Raw genomic sequence first — 27,178 nt, 5'->3', positions numbered from 1 at the left:
GTGTGTGTGTGTGTGTGTGTGTGTGTGTGTGTGTGTGTGTGTGTGTTTGTGTGTGTGTGTCGCTGTGCAGCAGCAGCAATCAGTCCCCTCTTGTCTCTCCGCTGAGTGCAGCGTCTGATTGACAGTTTCTATTCATACTCTGTGAGATTAGGCCAGCTGAAAGGAGTAACGACCCATGGCTGTGCGCAGTAATTACGGCTTCGGATAAGAAAAATAAGAAAAAACACACACGGCAAAACTATAATTATATAATCCCGTTCAAAATGCCCCCTTTTTCCGCGTTGTTTTCAGACACGTTTCACCTGTAAAGAGGAAATTCCATCCAGTGTTTCAGTTGCGCCCGCGACTGAAATTATCTCACAATCACAACAAACTACAGGCTGCACCATCAACATCAAGCTGGCAGAAGAAAATAGACCGGTGAAAAGATGGCTCCGCGCATATACAGTGGGCGCTGGCAATGAGCCGCTTTATCTCCAATGGAAAACAAATTGTAACCTCACTTTGTGCTGCTTCATCTCAGTGCTTGTGACAGATTTGTGTGTTAACAGCGTGCAGTGTGCTTACCATCCATATCATAAACAAAAGACCAGACAATTCTGTGCAGGCTAAGGGGGTGGACAAAATAATCGGAACGCCTATTCAGACAGTCGGTTTAACTCTGGTCATTTTCAGAGTGGAGATTGTGACACTATGGCACCGGATTAAATTTTCAAAACACGTGTTTTGCTGCTGTTGCATCCATCCTCAGGATACAGCTGCTTTTGGCTGAAAGCTAAAAATCCAATCTCTGGACTAAAGCTATGCAGATAAAATATTTTGTAGATACCACACATTTAAAGAAATACATGCATTTTATTTATTTATTTAGCTATGAGGGTTTTTTTTTTGTTTTGTTTTGTTTTTACAAAATTATGGCCTCATCACAACAACATTCAGGGGCACAAAAACTTTCTCAGAAAAAAAAATCCAACTCAGTTTTTGAGGTTCTGCGTATTGAAGCGACTCTGTCCTTAAAGCACAGCACAGTCTAGTAATATAGAAATTTATTTAATGGCCCCAAATCATGATTTCGGTTTTAAAAAACGACTAGTATCGTAATATTTTGATTTCAATAAGAAAAGGGGAACTGGAAGGTTCATGTGAATGAAGAATAGATTTAGAAACGCTCACAGCATGCGAGCAGGGCAGGGGGCTTTCTGTTTACCCCCAATATGTGGCAAAGACCGATAAGAACATCCAGGATTTAATAAACAGGAAATTAAGCATATATTTTACTGCACAGCTCAAATATATATATTTTTTTCTTCCTGGTGTTAAGAGGCTTCCATTGAGAATTTCAAGTGCCTCTGATCGAGTGAGGGAAAAAATCGAGCTAAACTGAGACATATTAATTCAGGCTTTACCTTACTGGGTCAGAACTGTTCATTGTGCATCTGCACTCATTGTTTTTCTGGCAGTGAGGAGCTCAGAGTTCAGCCGTACAACAACACAAAAACACACATAAAAAGTCAGAGCTGGTGCTGATGCTGTGGGGAAACCCGTGCATTGCTTCTTCGGGCTGTTTCCAGAGAAATACTGCAGGAAAAAAATAATCGTCTCATGTCTCTGTGCCTGATCGCCTTCCACAGCGCCGCTTATCCTCTAGTGAAAACGTGCCCTGCCGGTGGACCAATGGGAGAGCGACTCTGTGCGGGCAGGAAATGACGTCTGGTTCCTGCCTCTGTAAAGTGCACCGTGTCACCACAAATGCTATCCACACAGCACCGTCTCTCCTGCTCTGGTGTAGGCAGGGTGCTCGAGCCGCCCCGCTCAGACGTGATGTTTCAGCTGTAAAGCAAATTGTCAACAAACCAACAAGCGTGCTCGAGACTCTGCGAGCAAATGTGACCCCATTACCAGACACTCCCCTCTAGAAGGGTCTCAACACAGACATTTTTTTTTGTTTGTGCGCCTTTCAAAAGCAGGAGAAGGACGACCCCCTTATGTGACCATCTCACCATCATCATCATCATCATCAACAACATGCAGTCACGGATCTGCAGAGGCAGCCGATCTGACCGGGAGTGAAGTAACAGGCTGCTGAGCTGGACAAACCAGGAGAAACTTTCCTTCCTGACTTCTGCACGGTGAACTGTGGCCGCTCTGGGGTTTTTTTCAGCGCCTCCTCTCACTTTATTTCTATGTGGGTGAGCAGTGTGTGAGTGGCACCTCCCCGCTCCTCCGTAGATCTTGTTGCCCCCTTTGCAGCCCGCACCATGCATTCCTCCTGCACCTCGTATAGTTAGAGAAAAGATCCCGAGGTCTCTTTCTCGCTCTCACCCCCCGAGGCCCGGCTAACTCTTGCTTCGGTTTTGGACTCCGGACCGTGCGTCATGCAGCAACACCTGAAGCTCACCACGGTCCCTTTGCAGGACCACATGGTTCCTTTGTAACTGGATCTACTTTATTTTGGAGGGAGAGAGGGGGCATGCTCTCCTCGTCTCTGGAGAACATTTTCAAAGAGGTGAAGAAAGTAGAAAGAGAGGACTGAGTGGCAGCGACGTAAGGAGGGAGAGATAAAGCTAATCTTATAGATTGTAACTTACTTGTAGATGTTTGACCAGGCCACGACTATGGGCGATGGGAACCACCGCTGTGGTCCCAACCCACTGTGTCCGGACAGGATGGAAACAAAGTGTCGCTCCGAGATAGGGAACCGGTCTCCGGTTCAGAGCTCCACCGACACCCCGGGAACATCAGCATCCACGCCGACTTCCTCCAGCGAAGACGGCCATGACAAACTTTTGGGAGTGGACCCTGACTACTGCCGGAGAATTTTAGTAAGAGGTGAGTGGACAAAACGAAGAGATTAGTCCTGTGCTTAAAACTGCTGATCAGACTGAGATCTGTCATATTTTACAAACGAGTATCATAAATAAATTAAGTGGATGTACAACAAAAACAGTTTAGATTATAGACTAACTTTAGATACACAGTGCAGCCAGGCAATGTATTTAAAATAAAATATACACACTTTAGAAAGTGGTAGGAATTTTCCTGGAAAATTTTTAAATATCATATCAAACAATTAAATAAAAAGAAGAAAATTTGTGTTTATATGGAGTCAAAACTGTGAAAGTTTATCAAACACACTTGAACTTCTAAACAAAGCGTATGATGTGAGCATGACACATCTGGTGAAAAGAGACCCAGAAAAAAAGAAAAAAGAAAAAGAAAAAGTATCTATTGTAGTAACAACAGGCGGCGTGCACTTTAACTATAACAGTTTTAAACAGCAACAGTAGGGGAGTAAACACACCTTTGCTTTCTAAGTCATTTTTTAGTTAAACTTAAACCTCTGAGACAAAGCATCGACTAACACTGGCTGCATCAATTGTGGCCGCACCTTTGTTCGTGTGAAAACATAAAAATTTAATTAGTCCAATTAATAATGAAAACAGGGACATTTTGCTTCAGTGAGATGATGCCTTATATTTTCCTAACAGCAGGGATATTTTGTCTTTAAGCGTTAGTGAGTGCAGATGCTTCAAATCACAGCTGAAAGGTGCAGGAAGCAAAAGAAAGGCTGGAGGTAAACTTAAAATCAGGGAGAAGTCGCGCTGTTTGTGCAAAAGAACTGATATATATTTTAAAACACACACACACACACACACACACACACACACACACACACACACACACACACACACACACACACACACAAGTGTGTGTTTATTGCCTTTTCTGTCAGTAACATTATATTATTACAAATATTAATACATAATATTTCATTAAGTGTTAAAGTCCACACTGTCCTGCAGGAGGTCAGAAATCTGGGGAAGACCGTGAGAAAATAAGTTCCGATAAAATATGAAGCCAAGAAGAAAATAATAATAAAATAAAAATAATTCCGTTTCTAATCCTTAAAGTTCGTAAATGATTGCTGGTAGTTCTTTCAGAGTCATGGAAAACATAAAAAGAGAACTTAAATCATGTGTTCCGATGACAGCTAAAAAAATATGAAAAAAGTACATGATGTACTTTTTAAAATGTATGTAAAATACACAAACATACGTAAAACAGCAGTTAGACATATTTTAGGCCAGCTGCAAATTAAATTAAAATTATATAATTTGAGTTATGAAATAACTGTCTTAACCTCGTTTAAAATATTGATTTATACTTAGAATATTTGAAAACTGTGAGCCATTGTAAGAGTTTCCTGCATGGATTTTTTTTCCCCAGAATGCATTTCATTTATGAAAAAACAAAAACAAAAACATAAACGTCAGCTTCTCTGCATTGAGAGAGGACAATAAAAATCAAAATCAAAATCAAATCTGAGTGTTATTTCGATGGGGATTTATTTTGCAGGAGTGTGTAACCGCTGCGGGCAGACTCGGTATGTCGGCCTATCAGTTTTCAGGTTGTAGAAAGCTGAGGATGTTATGGCTGCTGGCTGGTTTAGTTTTAGCTTTCATCGAGCGTTTAGTCGTGCGCTGTCATGGCTCACACTAAGCGGGAAAAAAAAGCATATTTAGCTTTAGAGAATATTAAAATTACTACAGTTCAGTAGGAGGGCTATGGCAGGAAGAGGGAGAGAAATGTCCATGTAAGAGGTCTAAAAACCGTCTGTGCTCCTGTAGAAATGCACCTACACGGCTTATTAATAACAGAGTCATTCTTTATTTCTGACTCTTTGTTGCAGATAATTAAACATTGTTGGGTGATTCTGTTCGAGCGTTTTATCTGTATGTAAAATAGTATTTGTGATTATTTCTGGACATACTGAATCAAACGTAGTTCTGTATTAAGAGATCTGGCAGTCAGGTGTTCATTGTGAATCATCAGCACTCGTCACTCCCTAGAGCTGGAACATACGGTCCTTATTGTGCTGCCTCAGTTTGATCATCTGAGAAGAAAAAGAGGCCTGGAGGACAGATCTGTGAGGCCATTTAGGTGGGGATAGTGCGCGGTTAAACGTCGGTAGGATTTGTTTTTCGAGCTGAGGCCGGCTTTTCCGCGGAGCCACCGAGGTCATCGAGAGGTCAGCAGGTCTGCAAACAGCCGCTGGCTTCCTCCTCTGCTTGCAAATATTTGCTCAGTTCGAGCTGCTCGAGCAAGGACATATCTAAACTGTATGTACTGTATTATTGTGTTTAAGCAGATTTAGCCTCTCTGAAGAGACGATTTTCCCCCTTCCTTTCTCTTGCCTGGCTACACTTTAGGCAAATAAACTGTGTGTGCGTAAAGACGGAGAGCTCATTATGCATCAGGGGCCCTTGGGTAACCAAACACTTGTGTTTGAGCTGTTGGTTGGGCTAGAATTGAAATGCGTTTTCAGTACAGCTCATGGCGTGCAGGGACCATAACTGATGAATTCACGGCGTTTCACAGACGCTTCTAATTGTCACCAAAACGCAAAAACAACCTGCCTTTTGTCTTTTACGCAACAATCCTCATTTTAACTTACCTGCTGTGTTTTACGAGCCACAAAAGAGGGTGTTTGACATTTATAGGAGCCGAACAAGTCCATGTAACTGCACAGCTTAACAAACAAAAACAAAAAAAATCGAGTTTTGTTTTTACGCACACTATGCGTTTCTCTTACCGTTAGCAATGTCCTGCCCGGAGAAAACACCATGTGCCTCCAGTTCAATCGGTTTTGTTTCATATTTAATTCAAAGCTCTTCATATTTTATTGGAGTACATATTTTATGACCTGAAAAAACCGTGGACAACGAAGGGATCATGTCTGGCCGGTGCGTCCATTCGTTGTGATAAATACGAACAAATATTCGTAGCTACAGTGAGACCACAAATACACGGGCTGGACACGTGGTTTAAAAAAACAAAACAAACAAACTTTTTAATTTTTTCTTTTTTAAGAAATACGGGCGGTTTTTATCCAGGACTTCTTAATTTTCGGCTCTCCACTAGGTCTGATTCAATGTATGAAATTATTTATTATTATTTTTTTCCGGTATTTTCATTATTCTGGGAGGGGAAAAAAGTCATGACAAACATGAAACAATAATACTTAAAAGTCAACACAAGGAAAAAGCAGGAAAGCTGCCACCCATAGAAACCGTGCGCGCTAACTAATGTTCGGGGCAGATAACGGCGCGCAGTCCTGGTGCTTGGAGTGAAAGCGATGCTCAGAGAGCGGCTCAGATCTCCAACGAGCTTCTGTGCAGCTGAGTCGCAGAGTTACAAAACACATTAGTAGCTCTGTTTAAGACCCAGGGCAGAAATTAAGTGCTACAACACTCAATACTCACAGTACCATGAATTTGACAATGCGTCACACAAATTTGGTTTTTTAAAATTTATTTATTTATCTTTTACGCACGTTAACCCAACATGGCCCTCAGCTCTACAAGCTTCCTGTATGTCCCTGCGTTTTGGGCGCAGGGCAAGTTTAAACCCAACTAATTCAGTTTTAATGATAACGTGGCACGTTGGTTCAATAAAGAAACGTCAGGGAGTGGATTAAAGGCAGTGACTCGGTTACTTGTTTTGAAGAGCCAACTAACATACCATTAAAAGTATGTGCCATCATTTACAACACCTAACACCCAGGCTCATTACTGATAACAGAGTCTGTTTGCCTCCGTGTTTTCTCCCTGAAGTCGTATATTGGCCGGTTTAGTATCTTTATAGTTCTGTTTCTGAAGTCTGCACCTGCTGGAAAGTCGATTAATCTAGTTTTTTAGCTGTTCTCTGTTTCGTTTTCAGCAGCTATCTGTTGCTATGTTATAACCACCACAGCCTCACGTTAACACTTACTTTATCGACGTTTCTTTTTCTGGACAGACGCCAAAGGCACCATCCGAGAGATCGTCCTGCCCAAGGGCCTCGACTTGGATCGGCCCAAACGCACGCGGACCTCCTTCACGGCCGAACAGCTGTACCGGCTCGAGCTCGAGTTCCAGCGGTGCCAGTACGTAGTGGGGCGCGAGCGCACGGAGCTCGCGAGACAGCTGAATCTGTCGGAAACGCAGGTAAGGCCAAAACTGAGCTAGCTGCTCTGGACCAAAAATACTTTTAAAAAATGATACAAAACAAAACAAAACGATTTATAAATATTTAAAAATAATTAGCCGTGACGAAATTTTCTCCAACTATGCACTTAGCTACTAAGTTAAGTAGCCGGTTCCTAGCCAATACATTTATCTCATAACAAAGGCTACTTTAATAATATCACAGCCCTTTGCTACACTCGGCTAGCTAAAGCGGGGGTTCGATTAGCGACAGACAGATGTTTTCTTAATTGTGGGCACAGGTGTGCGCAGAATCTTTAATTGGCTCCTCAACCAATCGGAAACGAGGAGTCGCCAAGCACAGAATAATTTTCCACAGAAAATGGTTTATTTATGTCCATTTTCAAGATAATAAATCAAGTTTATAGCACAGGAATGTTCATTCATTCATTTGTTTAAACGTCCCGTGCATAAAATGAAGCAGAACGATCCACAAATAGACCCCATGGGTTTGACTGAACCTGATACAGGCCTGGAATGAGCCTAAAGCCCGCAGGCCTAACCAGGCCAAGTAGGAACACATGTTTTCACAGTGATGGGATCAATAAGTATCTACCACAAGTCCATTTTTGGAGCTTTTAAAATACCTCTGCCTACATTTAGGTATATATGCATTTTTTTTTTGATGAATTTCAAACCACAGCCTCACATTTAGTGAGTCAACATCTCCGTGACACATGTGGATGCACATTATCTGCTTGTGTGTTACGATCAAAGTGCACTTATGTCTTTTCAAAAGTTTTAATTGTCAGCAAACGCAGAGAAATATAATTAAAATGTAAATACATAGTTATTAATTCAGTTTATTTGGTTGTACGTTGATAAGAAACCACACAGAATCAAGGCTGAGCACACAGTGAACAAAAAACTACAGAAAATGATTGGTGGCGGTGGTGGGGGTTGGTGTTTTTGTAACACAAAAAATAGATCGTGACATTTCATGGCACTCATTCCTGAACCCACCTCCCGTCATTCATTCCTGCCCAACCACAGAGGTCATAGCTGTATGGAGTTATGCATTAGCAGCAGCGGCAGCACAGCAGGCTTTATGTTTCTTTCTTTTCTTCTAAAAATGAGCTGGTTTCAGAGAATTATCCCTAAATGACAAATTACAACTGGCTAAACTGTTGGCTGAAGGACAAGCTGACATATGTAGAACAATAAAAAGCTTGGCGCAGATGTAAATCAGCATTAACTTGTATCCTCTGTAACTTCACTTTATGCACTTTATGTTAAAGATTAAAACAGCTGAGTTGGACTTCTGCTGTCCAAATGTCCAAATGTGTGCTGTTTTAATATTCATGTTTATCTATATCTATATCTATCTATATCTATATCTATATATATATATATATATATATATATATATATATATATATATATATATATATATATATATATATATATATATATATAACTCTATGAGTTATTTTCCAGTATTAGAAAATCAGCACTGCTCAGTGTTAGTCATTGTTAATCTTCAAAACTGACTAGGTTACTTTTAAAAATATAACACTGTCAAAAGTGTTCATTTAACACTCAACAGTGTTAACACTAAGAGGAGTGGACCCATATAGACACTCTCTAGAGTCGATTTAACACTGGAGATTTTGCTGTGTACCGAGACGCGTCGCCTGCGTGAAAGCACTAGTTGCAAGCAAAAACACGCAGCACTTTTGCGCATCTTCGTCACTGCGCGATGCAAACCAATTGTGAAGTACCTCAAAACATGCCCTCACAAATAAAGGTGGTCGGATGGACTTGTGTGAAACACAGAGCAGCCACTGTGTCCCTCATTAGCGCTGAATATAGGGGTGTTAATGGGAGGGCCTCAGCTTCCTGCTGCTGAGGATTGGCTGAATGAAAAACTGTCTGGCCTTCAAATGACGACAAAAATGACAACAAAAAAAAAAAATCTCTTTGATGTAAAATATTAAACCCACGGAGTCGAAATTTCCTAATGCTATGGGAGCAGCTTTTAAGCGTGATCGAAAGGCTTTTAGTTGGCATTAGAGGCGTTTTCTTCCTCATTATCATCCTCTTTCTATCGGTAGCGGTTCCATTATTTTTAGGCAAATGCGCCATTCAAGGCTAATCGCGACCAATCACAAGGGAAAGATAGGAGCTCTTAGAAGTTTCAGACCCCCTTTAAGGAAGATGTTTGGGGATGTTTTTCTGGCTTTCTGGTGACTTATGGTGTTTGTTGATGTTTTGAGTTCGCTTCTAAAGATTTTCGAGCAGTAATCTGATTTTCATGCTACAATTAAAGAGCGTTACGTTTAAAAGGAACTCAATTACATCTATCTATCTATCTATCTATCTATCTATCTATCTATCTATCTATCTATCTATCTATCTATCTATCTATCTATCTATCGTGAACAATTTCTGTTGGAAGGCAAAAACAGCAGAAGGCCTCAGGGCTTAAAGCACTTTAGAATAAAGTCCATGTTTTGGGGTAGTTTCGATTTTGTTTACTCGGTGGGAATATGATCGACTTTTAGATGATGATTAACTTCAGTAATTCCAATTAAAATATGGTGAAAATGTGCGTATTTTTATGTAAATCTTTCATAGTAAATTTTTTATGCCAAACTCTTTTGTATCAAGTGATCACTGAAATGAAAAAGACTAAATAAAAAAATAAATAAATTTATAAATACATTAAATTAAATTAAAAAATAAATAAATTAAAAAAAATAAATAAATATATATATATATATATATATATATAAAAATATAAAAATATAGAAAACACATAAATAAGAAGTAAAAGTCATTTCCAGCAGTTGATCAGCATCTGATTATCAAAACTATTATTCTCACGTGTTCCAAGCTCCAAAACGTAAATGTAAACTTTGCACTTTCTTTCAAATCTGATTCTGGTGATTTTGGCCCGAGTTTGAAAGCATAAAGCTGCGTAAATCTTCTTCTCATATGCAATCATTTATCCATAAAAATGGGTGGAGCTCTGTTAGTGTGGAAGAAGTTAATTTTAAATTAGTTTATTCGTATATATATATATATATATTAGGGGTGCAACGATACAACAAAATTCACGGTTCGGTTCGGTTCCATACTTTGGTGTCACGGTTCGATATTTTTTCGATACAAAAAAAATGTTCATGCCTTTTTATTAATTTGTCATTTATTAAATTTTCACGGCACATTCTGCACCACATCTCTGTGCGTTCATCATTTGTTTGAAGCCAGCTCACCTCCTGCAACCACTTTTCCGAGAATACGCGCTTCTTTTGTGGTTCGGACTCCTTCTGACATTTCTTTGGAGGTGGAGGAACATCACAGTAATTGCTTAAAGGAGCTTCTTCGACATCTTTAAGAGTTCTAAACAAATGTCTGTCCTCCTCCTGAAAATCTTATGTACGCAAACACGCGTTGCAACTTCTTATCTTGTGCGGTTTTTATTTTGACAGCGAATGCGCACCTGCGGACCACTTATGTGCAGCCCTGGTTATTTAGCTCGTCATATTGCAGCCACAGAAATTCTTTTGTCCATGAAACCATAAAGCTGCACTTTCTTTTTGCCTTATAGTCTGATTTGTCATAACTTTTCCGTTTTGTCACTTCTTCACCCTGACCTGTCTTATTTGGCTCAGCAGAACTAAAATATATATCCTGCTGCTTTTACACACGCACTAACATAACGCTCAGCGATTCTCTGCGCGATCAACCTCTCACATGTTTAAGCTGCAGGAGATTTCACTTGTCATGTTTGCATAGTAAGCTAACGATTGATAAGACGATGTCAGAGGAATTGGTGCGCAAATTATCATTACTCACCAATCAGTACTGTCGCTTTCTATACACATTTCACGCGATTGCAAAGTGAAAGCAAAAAACAAGCGCAAATTCAAACGCGATTTCAGTATGTCACATATTGACAGTGGCCGATGCCAATGACATAATTACCCAGCTACATTTCCGAAAGAATGCAAAAGCATTGACATATATTTTTCCTTCCTACGATAGGCCGACGGGCAGGGCAGAGATAGATTTTGGTAGCCCGACTGGAAAAAAGCCCCAGGACGTCGGGCTAGCGATTTTGCGAGCCCTGTATCTGATTGAGGAATCACTCATCTTTGGAAAAGAGAGTTTATTATGGAGAAATGTCTCTTTCCAAAATAAAAGCTATACTATACGCTTCTTCTGGGCTATATTCTCAGCAGCATATTAAACATATCAGGTCCCCATAAGGAGAATCATGTGCTAACGGCTGTCTAAATGACTCGGGTAAAGTTTGTAGCATGCGTGCTTGTTGTTTTTGTCTGTTTCCACTTGTCTTTGCACTAGGATGATGTCGGAGTAAATGTGCAGTCATATTGGTTGTGTTCCCACTAGTGCTGTCAGCGTTAATCTGAAATGACGTTAAGGTCACAACACGGCAAATCTCCGTTAACGAGCTACCGCGGATCGCCTCATGAGTGGGGCTGGAAGACGTCAACACATTAATGAGCTAACTGCGCTAACACACTAGTTCCCACCAATTGAGCATTGCTGGCACATCCAACATACTGTTTTACTTTTGTCCATGACAGGCTTACCTTCAGGGTCATACCTCACATGAAAACCAAAATAGTTCCAAACGCCAGATCTGAATGAGGGTGGGGGAGGTTCAATTTGCCATGTTGCAACGAGCTTAACTTCTGTCTAGCTAGCTTGCCCTGCGCTCAGTGAATCTGTGTTCGACTACTCCGCCTAGGCTGCACTGTCGAGCGCAGATCCACTGAGCGCTCAACACAGACAGCATCGTCAGAAGGAAAGTTGATAAAATAAATTAAAAATGTTGTATCGTTCGATACATATGCGTACCGAACCGAAAGCACTGTATCGAACGGTTCGATATCGATACGAGTATCGTTGCACCCCTAATATATATATATATATATATATATATTTTTTTTTTTTTCTGCATTGAGCTGAAAGAGTACAAAGAGCTGGGGGAGAGAGAACAGGTATTATTTATGAGGGTTACAGTTATTTTTTTTTAAGTTATTCTGACTGAAACAATTCAGAGAAACCGAAGACTTCAGCCTCTTCGAAACATTTGAGTCCACGTATGAACAAAGCAGGTGTAAGGAGGGTCACTCGTGGCCCCCACTCTGCTGTAATGCGTTACTCTGTAATCTGTTACCAGCTCAGAGCTCCCCCTTCATCCCGGCAGGTGGCTCCCCGCTACTGGACAACACAGCAGGAAGGGCACACACACACACACACAGACACACACACACACACACACACAGCCTGAACTGTACATGAAGCCTCCATTTCAGTTACCTTCATGGTCAGTTTTGGTTGGATAACGGAGGACTGATGGATGTTTATGGAGGTGTGTTCCTGCATGTGGAGTTGCTTTAGGATGGCAGTCAGAGAAATCAGTTGATTCAGTGAAAGTCTATATAACTGTGTGTATTTTAGGACACATTATGTGTGTGTGTTATCGTGTGTATTCTACCTCACACTTCCAGACTAAACACATGGCCTGTCAGCATTAGAAAAATATAATTTTTTTTTTATAAAAGCATGTACAACATTTTCAGCCAGGAAAAAACAAAAAAACAAAGAAAAACAAACGTGTGTGTTCTTTAAATCTCTCCACTAGCTCGAGTGGTGTGTTTGCCCTCCAGATGAAGTACAGGTTGCCTTTGTATCAGCCTTTTGTTGTCTGCAGCCCTTCCACAGAAAGCTGTGGATTTAATGGTTTCTGTGCTGTGGTGTAATCCTGCCTCAAATGGAAGAGAGTTCAGGGATGAGATCGTGTTTTATAGATAATTTATAGCTGACTGAACAGAGCACATTTGGGCATATGCTAGCACAAATGCACACCTTTTTTATGATATTTGTTTGAATGCACTGCAAATAAACAGTGATTTTAGATTTCTGTTAGACATCTTTTAACATTCGGCTGTTCAAAACGTAAAAAATCTCCAAAATAAATCTCTTCCAGGATCTAGGACTGTGACTACAAACCCTTAGATTTTTTTTCTCCGTGTACAGAAAGTAAAATCTAAAGTGTCTCCTATATCTTCTCTTCATCAGCCTCCATTGCCTACTTATTTTAAAATTTGAAGAAGGGTGTATGAGAATATTTTTTGTGTAAATTAAGGTATTTCAGTGTCAAGAGAATTAAAAAAGAATGTTGTGATAATATATTTTTAAAAAAGTTATGTTTTGTGCAGTGCAGTGTGCTGTCCGTTAAATTGTTTAGTATGTGGGACACAAAGTTGGCTTCATGTAAAAAGTGTTGGATCAGAGCAGGTGGAGCTCGTTCACAGAGCTTTAAAATGCAGATCGGCTCTTAACTTTCTCTTGTTTTTATCCCAAACAAATCATTCAGTCTGCTTTAGTTTGTTTTCCTCACTGAGCTCTCAGGTGAGTGTGCACACGAATGATTTGCATGTGTTTTCTGGCCCAGTCAGATTCTGTCCCTGCTGGCCTCCAAACACTCTGTAAAAGAAGCACATTTGAGTGTGTATGTGTTTTCGGTCCAACCTGCAATCCGCCTGGTTTGGGAATGCCTCTGTATTCCCCTGGAAGAGCTGGAGGCAGTAGCCAGGGACAGGATCATGTTGTCCCAGTGACCTGAAGCCCTGGATAAGTGGTAGAAGATGGGTGGATGGTTGGAAGGAAGTGTACAGCCAGTGTTAGAGTGAACCTCTCAGATGTAGCTGCAGGTGTATAAGTCACCCAAAATGAGTGTCATGCTTTGATTGTTGCCTTGTCTGATGTCTTTTCTCTCAGATGGACTGTCTCTTGATGCCAAACAGCCCGGAGAGCAGTTTAATAGCTGTAAAAACTTCAAATGATGCTTTTTGTTGCTTTTTGTCTTGTGACCTACTGTACTGCAGAGGGGTCAGAGGTCACAGATGATCTAATGTGGATCCCAAAAAGCTGTAATTTTGGCTTTGTAACTGGTTGTGTAAGGCTTCTCTTAGCAGCTTGCAAAGTGGTTCATAAATAAAATGTATTAATGAATTAATAATTGTTATGTTGAGCACTATGTGAGGGTAAAAGGAGAGAAATGTGGCTCTCGATGAACCTTTCTGACCTCTTATGAAACTGAAGTTACCGTTTGCTTGTGCAACTGTGCACATTTTGTTTGCATAATATTATTTAACGGTCAATGCTTTAGTGGAAAATAGCAAGAGAGGTGTATTATGGACCTGATTAAGCCCTATGGTCTGAAGGGAAATCCGATTTTCCTCCTTTAGACATACAAGATTCCTTTTTTGATAACACAAGCAGAAAGTGATTTTACGTACATGCCGATGGATCCCTGAAAGACAGCTATGTTCCTCTGAGACAAGACGACGAGCCGTGCTCCTGCGGGTGTCTGCTTACAGTGAATGTGCTCGTTGTGCGCATTGTTCTCCATGACGGCCCAGACAGACGTTGTCTGGCCGATCGTCTGGAGCGTAGAGGGCCCGGCCATTACGTATAGTTTTGCAGATGTAGCAGAGAGGCGGCCGCACAGTACGGCGATTGTCCAAACACTCAGAATGGAGAAAGAGATAGGAAGGGAGGCGGTCAGACAGACAGACAGACAGAAAGACGGACACTTGCTGCCTTTGTGCTTTCAGATTAAATGTTTGGACTTGGTGCTGAAAAGAAACAAACTCTTTCCTCTTCGCTCCGCAGTGACCTAAAACTCGAGCGTCGTTTTCAAAATGGGAACTTTGTCCAACTTAGCGATGGTCAGGAAGAAACCTGTGAAGCTCTGATTATCTAATCAACTGATTAGGTAATCAGAACATAACAGCAATTAATTCTTCGCCGCCTTTGTCCCTAATCACTCTCATAGATTGATTTGACTTGCTTAATCAGTTTCTGGCAGAGTGAAGAGTGTGTGAAGCCAAGCAGAGGGTAATTTTACAAACATATGGAGCAACCTGTAATCCTTCAGCTTATGGGGAAATAGGAAATCAGCAGAACTGGATACAAGAGGTTTTCACTTCATGTGCACAAACACACAGACACACACAGCTGACCCCGAGTTGCCAGACAATTAGAGGGGTCAAAGGTCTCCCATGTGGCCCTTATTTTTTGGGTAAGATTTCCAGTTTGACAATTGCAATGACTCCTGTGGTTGAAAATGGGAATGCTGGGAAGCAGTCAGATAAACGCAGCAAATGTGGAGGAGGAGCAAATTAAATAAATTAGAAGGTAATGAATCCAGTCAAATACTGATGAGTACAGGTATCTAAAATGTGACCTTAACGACAGTGTTTTAGTAGCATAGATGGCTTTACATGCTTTCATTTTGGCTCATTTAAAACACTCTTAAGTCTTTAACAGGAAAGCCGCTGAGCAGAGGAGATGCGGGGCCCCCTGTGCTATAGGTGATGCATGCACAGACATGAAATCTAAAAATAAGGTAGAGTCGCGCTTTATTGTAGCTTGCTTTTACCAGCTGTGATTCCCCAGAAAGATGGAAAAAAAATAACAACTGTCACAGATTTGGGCATCACGAGGCTGCGCGGCCAAGACGAGACCATGTGCCGAAGGCGATGGGAAATTCAAGTGACTGCGGGGTGACATGCACAAAAAGTCATGGACCACATCCAAACACCTGCTGAGTTTTTTTTTTTGCTGAATGCGTGCGGTGTATCGCTAACGTTGCAGTGTGCGTGGGGAGGAGGTAATGGCTTAAACGGAGAGCAGTCATTGGACAGAGGACAGGAAGGAGGGGCAGAGAGAGAGAGCGAGAGAGGTGGGCCTCATAACAGTCCCGAGTGCTTTTGTGCTAAGGAGGATTAGGCAGCCATGTCTACCAGCGATTCTATAAAACGAGGTTAACCTCTGAGTGAACCTGGAGCTGCTCGGAGGTTTAGAGGTCAGTGAAATGTGTTGCTGACAACAGTTTGGAGAGGAGGTGTGAATATGAGGCAGGTGAAAATGATTTCTAGTCCTAAACTGAGGTTATTTTACTTTTAATACAATATTACAACTATTTTTTTCATGCACGAACGTGTTTAAATGATCAAATCTGGTACATTTAACCTCAAACGGGCAGATTCTGGGATTCTTTGCACCCACATATTTTGATACTCGACAGAAGGGATATTGAAATACCCAGAAACAATAAGGAGGTCACATCCTCTGCTGTGTGTACAGAAAAACTTCATTTTATTATAATGACTTCATTTATAGAGCACATTTTAAAAAGACTTATTATTAAGTGCTTTGAAAAACGAGCAAAATCAGGACACAGAAGGTAAATTAAAACAGAAAGCCAAACATTAACGGGGGAAAAAAGGGGCATAAAGCAAAATGTCAATAATATTAATAAATACCATTTAAGGAATAAAAGCTATAAAAGCTACAGCAACAGTGGAGACAACAAACAAGACAGTGGAAAATAAACAACAGCACTGCGTTAATGAGTTTATCAAAATATGCTTTCAGAAGTGATTTAAGGAAGTCCGGTTTAAAGCGCCTCTCCTCAGGCAGGTTGTGCAGAGCTGAGGGGCCCTGATGGAGGAGCATTTCTGCTGTGCTTTAAAGTAAAACCTGCAAGGAGCCAATGGAGAGAGGCCAGGGTCGGTGTGACGTGATGCCATCTGCTAAAACAACATGGTTACGCGGGCATTTGAGAACAAACACTCCACGGGGCTTCACAATAAAAGCATGTAAATGATTCAAATGTCAGGGTAGTGGTTAAGAAGTGAGCAAATATAACGATGGTTATTTTGAAACGGACAGGTGAGTTTTAAGTTTAGGTGCAGAGACATAAATACGACTGATCATCTTTGTGAAACAGTTTTATAGACATTAGTGTAAGTTTCCCCAAACTAAAAGGACAGTAAGTTTATAATAGTTGGTCCGGCCCATTAGCTAGCCACTACCAACCCATCGCATATAGTACAGCTGAGTCGCCAGTGGCCCATTGCGCTACATACAGTTGAGTATCCATCATTGCATTATATATGGTTCAGTGGCCCCTGGTGCGTCTGGGACAATCTCCATGGAAAAGTGTTTTCATTGTGTGTTTGTCACATGCCTGAGATCAGGGGATCTCAACAGGGTCACAGTGGGAGCAACAAGCGGATGGAGGAGTCGTAGAAAGTGCGCCGCATTTCACTTTGCATTACACAGCCATTATACAGCCAGAGAGTGCTGCTGGGATGTTGGAGTTAATGATTTCCATCGCGCTGGCTCAGACAGTTCAGCTTAGTGTGGTGACGGGAGGGGGGGGTCAAGTGCATACAACAAAAGGGTCAAAGTGCAAAAAAAAAACCATTAAAAAATTGAGAATTATAAATGCATGTAAACACAAATAAATCTTTTCACGATCTCCAGTTCTCCATCTCTACCTGGATACAGCAAAGCTTAGGTGCTCACACATATGCCCACTTGATCTGTACATTGGGTCTTGATCTGGCTTCACCTTTCTACCTCTAACCCAGTTTGCCCGCCTTGCTGTTTGCAGCTGGCTGTAACCACGGTGAAGGCCTCTGACCTGTGCCCGGCGGCCTCATCGTCTCTCCATTTTGTTGAACGTACCCCAACCTGGCTGAATTTACCCCATCACTGTTTACATTGTGTTTTGTTGCTCAGCATTGGCTGGTTTCAGGGAGAAGAAGTGACATGCGCGCTGGAAACTAAGCTAGAGATCCACTGGTCAAGACAGACATGCATATGTGATTTTTTTTTCAACATAGCCATATACATAATGACATATTTCCACACAAGAACATTCACAAAAAGCCTGCCTGCACCTGTAAATATCATTTAATAGATAAACCAACTTGTTAATGTTTAATAAAAGACTGTTTTAGAGCGTACCACAGCTCCACAGAGTTGTAATTATTAATAATAATTATAAAAGCAATAATATATAGTAAATTACTGTCTCTTCAAAGCATGAAAGCATGTGTTTGTGAGGTTTTAATGCAAAGGCTTCAATGTGAGTGCTCAACCAATGTAAGAAACATTTGATCCTTTAATAGCAGCTCTTCTTCATCATTAATGGCATTTGAGGAGGAGTTATTTATGAAGCTCTTGTTATTCCATGATGTAGTGATAAGGACGTCTGAGCTGAAGACACAATGAGATTAATATTGGTTAGTAAGCTGGATTGTTTTAAATATAACCTCATGGAGGACTCAGTCCTAACCTCTTCACCCTCGCCCCGACCATGCCCCCTGTAGTGCATCAGGGCGTGGTGCAGAGGGTGAGCCTGCCTGTCTGTCTAGGGCAAATGCAGGTCACACCCAATCCAGATCTCCCTCGGTAATCTCTGCTTTCACGCTGAACCCTGGATCCCATTAAAAAAGGATTTACATCCAATAGTGTAGATGTACCAAAGGCAGCTTTGCTTTCTTCTCCTCTCATCATTTTCCCTCTGTAAAGCACTGGAAAGCTTTTTTCCCACCCCTCCCTTCCCCTTATATATATTTTTTAGTTTGGAGCAGTGGATAGGAGGATACTGATGTGAGCAGGAGAGGAAGCCACGCCCATGTCAACACGTCAATGAGGGTAGAGGAAAGGGATTGGTAAGGATTTTGCTCCATAGTGAAAGCCTTTAACTGGATATTTGGCAGGCACGTGAAGATACAGAGAGAGGTCTTAGAGGGTCGTGTGTGAACTAACGAGGACAAAATCTGGACTATAACGACGGACACGATGCTGCACACATCATTTCTGATGCTTTTCCCACCCTCCTGTTGTCCCTCCCCTCCTCTCCCCTCTTATCTCCGTCTCTGACGTTTGGGTCTTTGCAGTAAGATGTGCTTGCATCAGTATTTCTGTGGGATTCTTTGGATCCTCTCTGATCTCATTATTTGTGTCACAGTCAGTAGCTGGAACTATGATCTCACTTGAACTAGTAGCTGTTACAGTGACACTGTAGTTAACACCAGCCAGACTGACTATCTGAATAAAAATGAACAGCTTTAGATTATTGCCTTACTGGATTGCTCAGATGTTTTGGAAGATAAGAGTTAGTTGATACCAGTTGAACAAAAGCGGCTCTCAGCAAGAGTCTAGAAGGACCGCAAGGTCCTTGGGAAGGATCGAAATGTGTACGTAGGAACCATCAAAGTGCCCTTGAGTTCTTACTTAGACCCCTAAATGTCCCATAATCTCACAGAAGTTGGGATTAGATGAGCATGTATGGAAGCCTCCAGTGGCATGGGACACATTTCTGGGGATTTGATTTGGTCAGATCTGCATTTTTTATGATCAGCAGATGGAAACTGAAATCTTACCCGGGATATCTGCTGGTCATGGAAGTGCAACACTTGCCAAAAAAGTCCAGTTATTCTTAACCTCCTAAGACCTGAACTCTTCCACGGCATGCATTTTTAATTTCTCTTTGATATTTGGGGTCATTGGGGCCCAATGAATGTAAAAACAAAGAATTACCAGATTTTTTTTAACCTTATTTTTGTTTTTAAGAAAAATAAGAGCCACATATGAGGATATTCGTTTTAAAGTTTTATAGAACAGTGACAGTATAATGTCCTCGTAAGTGGATATCAGTAGAGCAAAATTGAGTATTTTAGTCTAAATAACCCAAAATGTGATGTCCACATATGTGGACGCCAGGTCCTAGGAGGTTAATTAACAAGTAAAAAATGCAGATTGATTTAAAAGGCCAACTTAATAGCTAAGTCACAGTCAGAGGATGGTTATCCAATGCTTTATAGCAAACACATTTCCTCTTTTGCTCTCCACAATGACTGTTTACCTTCTTAGTACTAAAGCAACAGGCCAATACCAGTCATGTCTGCACCAGCGGCCATCGCGTGGAGTCAGTTAAATTTTTTATGTGATCTTTTTAAAAACTTCTCTGCATTTACAGTCACAGGCTTAGTCATTAATAGCTTTTCTAGCAACCACAGAAACATTGTCAGTTGCCCCTGAGGCATCAGAAGACATCCAGATCGAGTCCATCTCAGCACACAGCTGCTGTGCTTTCTTTTCTTTTCTTAATTTGTTTCTGCTCAAACACAACACAAACCCCAGGTCACGACGACTCCCTTTTTTTCTTACTTGCAGCTGGAAATCTACCAGTGGACTGCAGTGATTTTCAGCAGCAACGAGGCCAACCACTCACTGACCTGGAAACATTATGTTTAAGTCATTGTTGCCCTTACTGGGCGAAATGCAATAGAGAGCTAGGATGACAGTTTCCCTTTTAGTGGTTTTAAGCTGCAAATATCTGCACATTTATATTTATTAATTGTACAAAGCTATTAGAAGTGCACAAAATAAAAAGTGTATAAACAGCTGTGTGCTTCAATCACAAAATAAGTCATCTGTGAGCAAAATAAAGCCCATAATCAGGATGATATTTATGTGTATGAGACATCTTTGAGCTATAAAAAACCCAAAAACTTCTATGGCACTATCAGCATCACAGGTTTGTTATTCCTGTTAAAAATCCAAACACTTGTGCTTTAAGATCAGGCCAAACATGTCCAGTGAGCCTGATGAAATGAAGTTGAAATGGTGTTTTAAGCCTGTAGGTTCCTATGAGACAGTCTCGGTCGTTGTGTCCTTGGGTAAGACACTTCATCCGTTGCCTACTGGTGGTGGTCAGAGGGCCCGGTGGTGCCAGTGTTCGGCAGCCTCGCCTCTGTCAGTGCACCCCAGGGTGGCTGTGGCTACACTGTAGCCTGCCATCACCAGTGTGTGAATGTGTGGATGATTGTGTATAGTGTAAAGCGCTTTGGGGTCCTTAGGACCAAGTAAAGCGCTATACAAATGCAGACAAATACAGACCATGTGACCGCTTTCTGTGTGGGTCCAGTTTACACATAACTTCTCTGTGGATGTACGCTCACGTAGCTTTACCGCGTTCCTTCGTATGTGTCATTTGGCTGTTGTGCAATCAACACAGTCATATGAAAGTATTTTTTTCTTTTAATTTTTACCATGAGCTGCAGATCCTTCACAGGTTTATGTGTTTCTCCTGTAACAGGAATCCCCTCTTACCAGGGATTAGATTACTGGATTTCTAGGAAAGTCTGTTGTGTAATGTTGGATAAATTTACACCGTATAGATGTGAGTGGAGAAGAAGTGGGGCGATAAACGAGACATGATTAACAAATAGTGTACAAATAAGTTAGCTGAAAGAAAAACTGCTCAGATTTGCATTTGCATCTTTTTCTTCCTGATTATCATTTAGTTCAGAAATAAATCTGTAGATTAATTATTCTATAAATTGCTGACGAATTGAAAACTGAAACTATGTAAATGAACATTATATGTCGATGTACTTTGAAATCTTTCAAAACAGCTTTAAAGTCTGAAGCGAGAATTACAAACAGTTGCTTCTAGTTACTGCTTTTTATAGCACAAACGGAGCATTGCGTAGCAGCTTTAGTATTTAGGCTGTTAAGCTAAATCACATCTGACACCACAGAGTTATTTTTGCTTTTAATGTATTTACTTATTTTGTTTTTGATTCAATTTCCAGGAGGGATTTCCTAGTTTCTATTTAGTTTTAGTTAACTTTTTAAAAAATTTCTTTTTACGTATAATTAGAGTGACATATCTCAGGAGTAAAAATCAGTCAAACAGTTTCATTAACCACATACTCCAAGTCTCTTTTATTTTATTTCAGTCTTTTTTTGCTCCAGTTCTTCCTTTTAAAATTATTTTCATACAGCTTCCTAACTTTTATTTTTAATGAACTAGATTAAATCTAATTGCTAAAAATTAAAAAAATAAAATAACATTTTGATTATTTTTTATCTAAAGTGAAATAATCTTAATTTGAATTGTTTTTAAGTAAAGATCAAACGAGAATACTTGTAAGTAACAACGTCTCGTTCCACAGAAGCTTTCCTAATTTTCCTGAACTTGTTTCAGACTCCTTTTGCTGATGATTTTGATTCATTTTTAAATAGACTAAGCCGACAGCTTGTTGGAAATGCTGAATTATTACGCTGCTCGTTTTAGCGCCACACTCTGCGATACAGTGAACCTGCAGCGAAACACGGAGTTAGCTGTATCTCGGTCAGGATGTTATACATTTTTCATGGGTGACTCCTTACAGAGGTGTCTCTCTATGAGCTGTGACCCCGTGACCCCTATGTTCCCTTCAATCAGCCTCCCCGTAGCCATTCCTAAGTTTTAAGCATACTGTACATTAAAGCTGCACTTCATTAATTAAATATGGCAGACAAGGACAGACAGAGTTCACCAAGCTTTTGCTGTTTGGCTGCAGTTAACACGATGTCTTGTGAACGATGAAACTGAACGATTTCAAGAGCGTTTTTGTTCTTTAAGCTTCAAATTTTCACTTTATTTTTCCCTTTGCATTCTAGTTTCCAGTGTTTCAGTTGAGATTCTGTGTTTCAAACCTCTTAGGGCCACAAATTGGGCAAAATCATGGTCAAAGCTGCAGACAGAGAACACAGATTTGATCCATTTGCTGTTGCCTTGATTTTAAACTGTCTCTGTTTGTTCTTCATGGAGTTCTGAGGCTATGACTGGTTTACTGTTGCAGCGCACTTGAGGTCACAAAGTGTCCTCAGACTTTGGGAGCTCTTTAGCTTTTGGCATGAAGTGAATCAGTGTGATGATTCTGGAGACGTTCCAGTGCTGAAATGAAGAAAAGGTGCAACAAAATCAGGGTTTCTGTGATTGAAAATTTATTTGGTCCTATTCTTTGAGTCTTGGCAAAATGATCTCTCAGTTCTTCTCGTAACGCTTTTACCGACTCCACCGCTGACAGAGTGTGTTTGCCTTCGCAGGTGAAGGTGTGGTTCCAAAACCGCAGAACCAAACAGAAGAAGGACACCACCAAGGATTCAGACAAGCGCTCCTCCTCCACGTCTGAGTCTTTGGCCACCTGCAACATCCTGCGCCTCCTAGAGCAGGGGCGCCTCCTGTCGGGCCCTGCCCCCCCACCACCTAACTCTCTCCTTGGGCCTCCGTCTCATCCAGCAAATGGCTCCCTGCTGAGCAGCCCGGGTGGAGGCTCTTCCACCTCTCCAGGGATCAGCAGCAGCACTCCTCCCAGCTCCCTACCAGGAGGGACGTTCGGGCTTTCTCTGCCCTCGCTGGGGGGCACCCCGCCCTCCCCGCGGCTGGGTGTCCCGCCACCTCACCCCCTCTGCTTCTCCATGCCGCTCCTGGGGAGCGCTCACCACGAACTGACGTCCTCCTACGGCTGCGGCTCTTCAGCATTTGAGCCGTACATGCGGCTGGACAGGAAGGAGGCAGACCTGGGTGGGAAGAAGACAGTTTCTTAAGTGTAATGTCCCTCTTTCAGGGGACGACTGGGGGAGCAGGGTTCGTCTTTGGAAGAGTTTTTCTCCTCAGTCTCTCTCCCCGCCACCTGTTTGACTCTTGAGTGGCTGCAGTGAGGCAAAGAAAGCAGCCCGGTTCATAGAAGTGCGAAAAAAAGAAAAGAAAAGAGAGGAAGTTGCTTTCTTACAGCACCATTTTGTGCCACTGCACTGTTTGGCACACTGACACAAAATGGTGAAAAGGACTTGATGTGGTAGGAAGTGATGATTTCACCCTCCCACATAAAAAAAACAAACTTGTGGATTTTTGAAAAAAAAAAAATGCCATGTGTGTATGTTGCGTGAACTCCGACAGGCAGATGTTTTTATCACCACTCTCTTTGCAGTGGTTTTAAGCGACTCTTCACTTTTTGTCCAGTGAGTGTGTGTGTGTGTGTGTGTGATTTTTCTCTCTATACAGGCCTTCATTTACTGTTCAGGATTAAAAAAAGAAAAACAAAACAAAAAATGAGAAGAGCGGTATTTCAAAGAGAGCTTTATGTACACATTTCTATTCCTGTACACGTGGCCATGTTTGATTTTAGTTGATGTGTTTTCACGATAATAATAAGAATAAGAAGAAAAAAAAGAACTGTAGCATTTTAATATCAGTCTGTTTGGTGTCCAGCTGTAGATTTTGTAAAAGTTTCTTTGGTTGTGTTTGTGTATGAAACATAATGTGGTAGGATCTGGACAAATGGTGCAAAAATCACATATCTAGATCTAACAGTTTAACATGAAAAGAAAGCTGAAAAGAAGGCTGGTTAGTGTCTGCCAAAGCGTTTACAGATAAAGCCTCGAGAAGCGTCTCACGTGCGTTCTCTGGTCGGTGAAGTAAGTGGAGGTCGGGCTGAGAGAGATGACCTTTGAACCCGGGCCAGCGGTCTCAGTTCGACCTTTGAAATCTTGTCTTCAAGACGCTGAGACCGAGAAAGTTTTCAGAGGCATAAAGAATAAGCACCGACTCTCAGCGCAGAGATCTCTGCGCTTAAGCTGCATCTCCATCGTTAAGTCATCACACATTAAAATGAATCAACAGTTTTGATAACTTGTTTATCATCGCTTTTCAAGCAAAAGAAAAGAAAACAAACAAACAAAAAAAACAAACCTGTAACTTTTTCTGGTTTCAGCTTTTCAAACGAGATGATTTATGATGACCGCAGCGCTAACCTTTCACATACTAAGAGGAGGACTGAGAAAACATTTGTCAGATTAACTGATGATGAAAAAAGTTAGCTGCAGCTGCAGTTTGGATGAAAAAACGGATGAATATGCAGATTTTTGGTACCGGAAACTTTCTGGTTTTTGCTCGAGGTCTGCTTTGGTCGCACCAAGGTAAACGGTCCACTTAGAGGATAAAAGAAGGTCTTTGTTTGCAGAACCATTGGCTATGTAGTGATGATTCCTTAGCTTTTATTAGCTTCTTTTAATTTATCTGCTATGATGAATGGATGAAAGAGGAAGTCTTAACCCGGATATCCGCTCGAAACACCCCAAACACCTGGCCGTTGCTCTGAGAGGTTCCTACAGCTGGATTTCCTGACAGCTGTAGGATTTGCTGTTTCATAACTCATAGTGTAATTTTTCTATTTTTTCAGGTTTGTTTATTTAATTATTATTTTTGAAATGTTACAACAACATGAAAGCTACCTAAGTACTGTTTCACCGGGTCATCACATCCCTAATCTTAATCTCTTTGAACACTTTCAGGATACAGTAAGCCGCAGCGTTACATGAGAAAATCTCAGGCTGTTGATTTTCCTTTAGTCGCCCTGTTTTGCCCTCCTGTTACTTTACCTCAGCATGTCTGCGTTCACCCCTCATTGAAAGCACTTTATGTTTTTATGGCGTTTCTACATCATCCTGTATGTCCTCCACTTTCACCCCCTCACCCTTCCTGAGAAGTTTATTTTCTTAGGAAGGTGATTTTCAGAATTAAAGCCAGGAAAAATACATCCTCAGTTATTTCCCCTCCTGAAATAATCTGCAGCTTTCTTTCAGCTGCATTCTTTAATTGATTGATTTGAAGCTAAATTGTCCTCTGTGTGTTAGAACTGACAGAGCATTTGCCGGATTCATTCAGGGCTGAATGAGAAGGAAGGAAGTGGCGGAATGACCTGTATTTTTTTATTTTTCTCTTCCCCATGAGATGCCATTTGTCCAGGTTTCCTTGTTGTCCAAAGCAAATCAGAATCAACCGCGAGAGCCTGCTATTCGAAACAGTTTGCCCTCAATTTGTGCGTGTCAGATGAGTTATTGCCCCCTTTTCACTCCCGTCTCTCGTCTGTTTTCCCATGTATCTATTCATTTCTAAATTTCACCTCACTGTGAGTTTTATTTCCTGCTCTCTTTCTCTTACACTCCCTGAAGATGGCCTGACATGTGCTAAAAAAAAAGAAAAAGGACACTGCCATGACATCAATTTAAAAAAAAAAGTAAAAAGAAAGAAAGAGTGCTTGTAAGTAAAGGCTGGGGCTAGGTTTAAAACAGCCGGCCATGTTTCTGGCTGCACATACATTTCTTGCAGAGTGCAGGAAAGATTCTGACCTTCAGCTCACCGGGCCTTTTTGCACCCGTGTACCAGCAGCCAGTAGCTGGTGATTTGTTGTTGCTGCTGTGTCTAGAGCCCAGCAGCGATGCAATAAAAAAAAAGAAGAAAAAAATCCCCTGTTATCTACTCGTAGGTCTCTGTAGCAGTGCACCTGTGATGTTGTTGAACACTGTATTATTTTCTATAAGAACCATCCATAATTCACATGCTCTGGCATCAAATATTGAGCAGAGAGATGGAGCTGAGAGGTCAGGAGGCTTGCTTCTCATGTAGGGCCGATGTAGTCTTTTCGTTTATTTGTCTTTTTCTCGCAGCCAGGTTGTTTCATTCCTCTGCTCTCTCTCTCTCTCGTTTCTTTTTTTTTTGCTGGACATTAAAAAAAGTGTTTCTACTGTTTTACATTAAGCTGCACAAGACTGAACTTCTTAGCTCATTTCCCATCCAATGTGAGATGACAGAAAATGTTCAGTGGTTGCAAAAGAAATCTCAAACTCCATATTTTCCCTCAACTTTCAGCCACTGAATGCTTTCTGGACTTACTGTAATGCGTCCTCAGCTCATTAGATGCAGGCTTCAGGTTGAGGGGGGACAGCCGGAGAAGTGAGACGACCCTTCTTCTCCCTGACAGAAGGAAATGGGGTAAAGCTTTGCATCAGTTCAACAAAGCCTTCGTCTTAGTTTCTTTTTCTCGTGCAAGATATCACACGCGCAACAAAAGCAACGCTTTTGTTGCGCGTGTGATATCTTGCACTTGTTTAAGCGAGACCACCATTTCAGGAACATTGCGGGCCTCCTCGCGGCTCTCGTCCTTTGAGATTGTGAGAAAAATGTTCCGTTTATTTTGAAGACAACAAACTGATTCTGCTTGGTTTACTCTTTGGTTTATGCACAGCCTAGGTCCTGCAGAGGCCCTAACTTCTTTTCTTTGAGCAGTACTTTAATGTCAAGCTAATGGCACCAGCTACTTCTTATGATGAACAAACTGTATGTACATAGATATAAATTTATATATAAATATATATAAATGGGTCTTTGCACAAGTTATCTCCATGTCTGCTCCGTGTGATTTTAACAGGAAAAACAAAATGTGAAAGAAAGTTCGGGAAAAAAAAGACTTTATATATGCTTTACAATTCTTTGTCTCATTAACATTTTGCACTTATTTAAAGAGGCTTACTTTCTGTTTCTGGGCTGACAGAGCAGTTTTCACGCTCTGCCAAGATATTGTACAATATGTATATGTATTTTTATTCATATGCATATAAATATATGTCTATGTAATTTGCCTCCTGTGTTCTGTTTTATTTCTCATTCTCTGGCCTGCCTCAGGGCCAAAAAT

At 41.1% G+C, this 27,178-nt stretch overlaps 1 protein-coding gene across 1 annotated transcript; it reads left to right on the top strand.

Moving 5' to 3' along the window:
• The first annotated feature begins 1,778 nt into the window (after positions 1–1,778).
• On the top strand, positions 1,779–26,525 carry vax2 (ventral anterior homeobox 2). Its single transcript, XM_006805510.3, has 3 exons — positions 1,779–2,829; positions 6,799–6,986; positions 22,752–26,525. The coding sequence occupies exons 1-3, from the start codon at positions 2,595–2,597 to the stop codon at positions 23,250–23,252; spliced, it is 924 nt and encodes a 307-aa protein (XP_006805573.1). The 5' UTR covers positions 1,779–2,594; the 3' UTR covers positions 23,253–26,525.
• Positions 26,526–27,178: the final 653 nt, after the last annotated feature.

Source organism: Neolamprologus brichardi, chromosome 3 (assembly GCF_056152115.1).
Source record: "Neolamprologus brichardi isolate AB-2024 chromosome 3, ASM5615211v1, whole genome shotgun sequence".
Lineage (NCBI taxonomy): Eukaryota > Metazoa > Chordata > Actinopteri > Cichliformes > Cichlidae > Neolamprologus > Neolamprologus brichardi.
The sequence above is the reverse complement of the archived record's forward strand: the minus strand, read 5'-3'. Positions and strand labels throughout refer to the sequence as shown.

What these genes read in the sequence shown, in the direction of transcription:
- vax2 (XM_006805510.3), top strand. Translation starts at nt 2,595, where the DNA reads ATGTTTGACCAGGCCACGACTATGGGCGATGGGAACCACCGCTGTGGT. An exon ending in CCGGAGAATTTTAGTAAGAG is followed by an intron (nt 2,830 to 6,798) that starts GTGAGTGGACAA and finishes TTTTCTGGACAG; the next exon opens with ACGCCAAAGGCACCATCCGA. An exon ending in TGAATCTGTCGGAAACGCAG is followed by an intron (nt 6,987 to 22,751) that starts GTAAGGCCAAAA and finishes TTGCCTTCGCAG; the next exon opens with GTGAAGGTGTGGTTCCAAAA.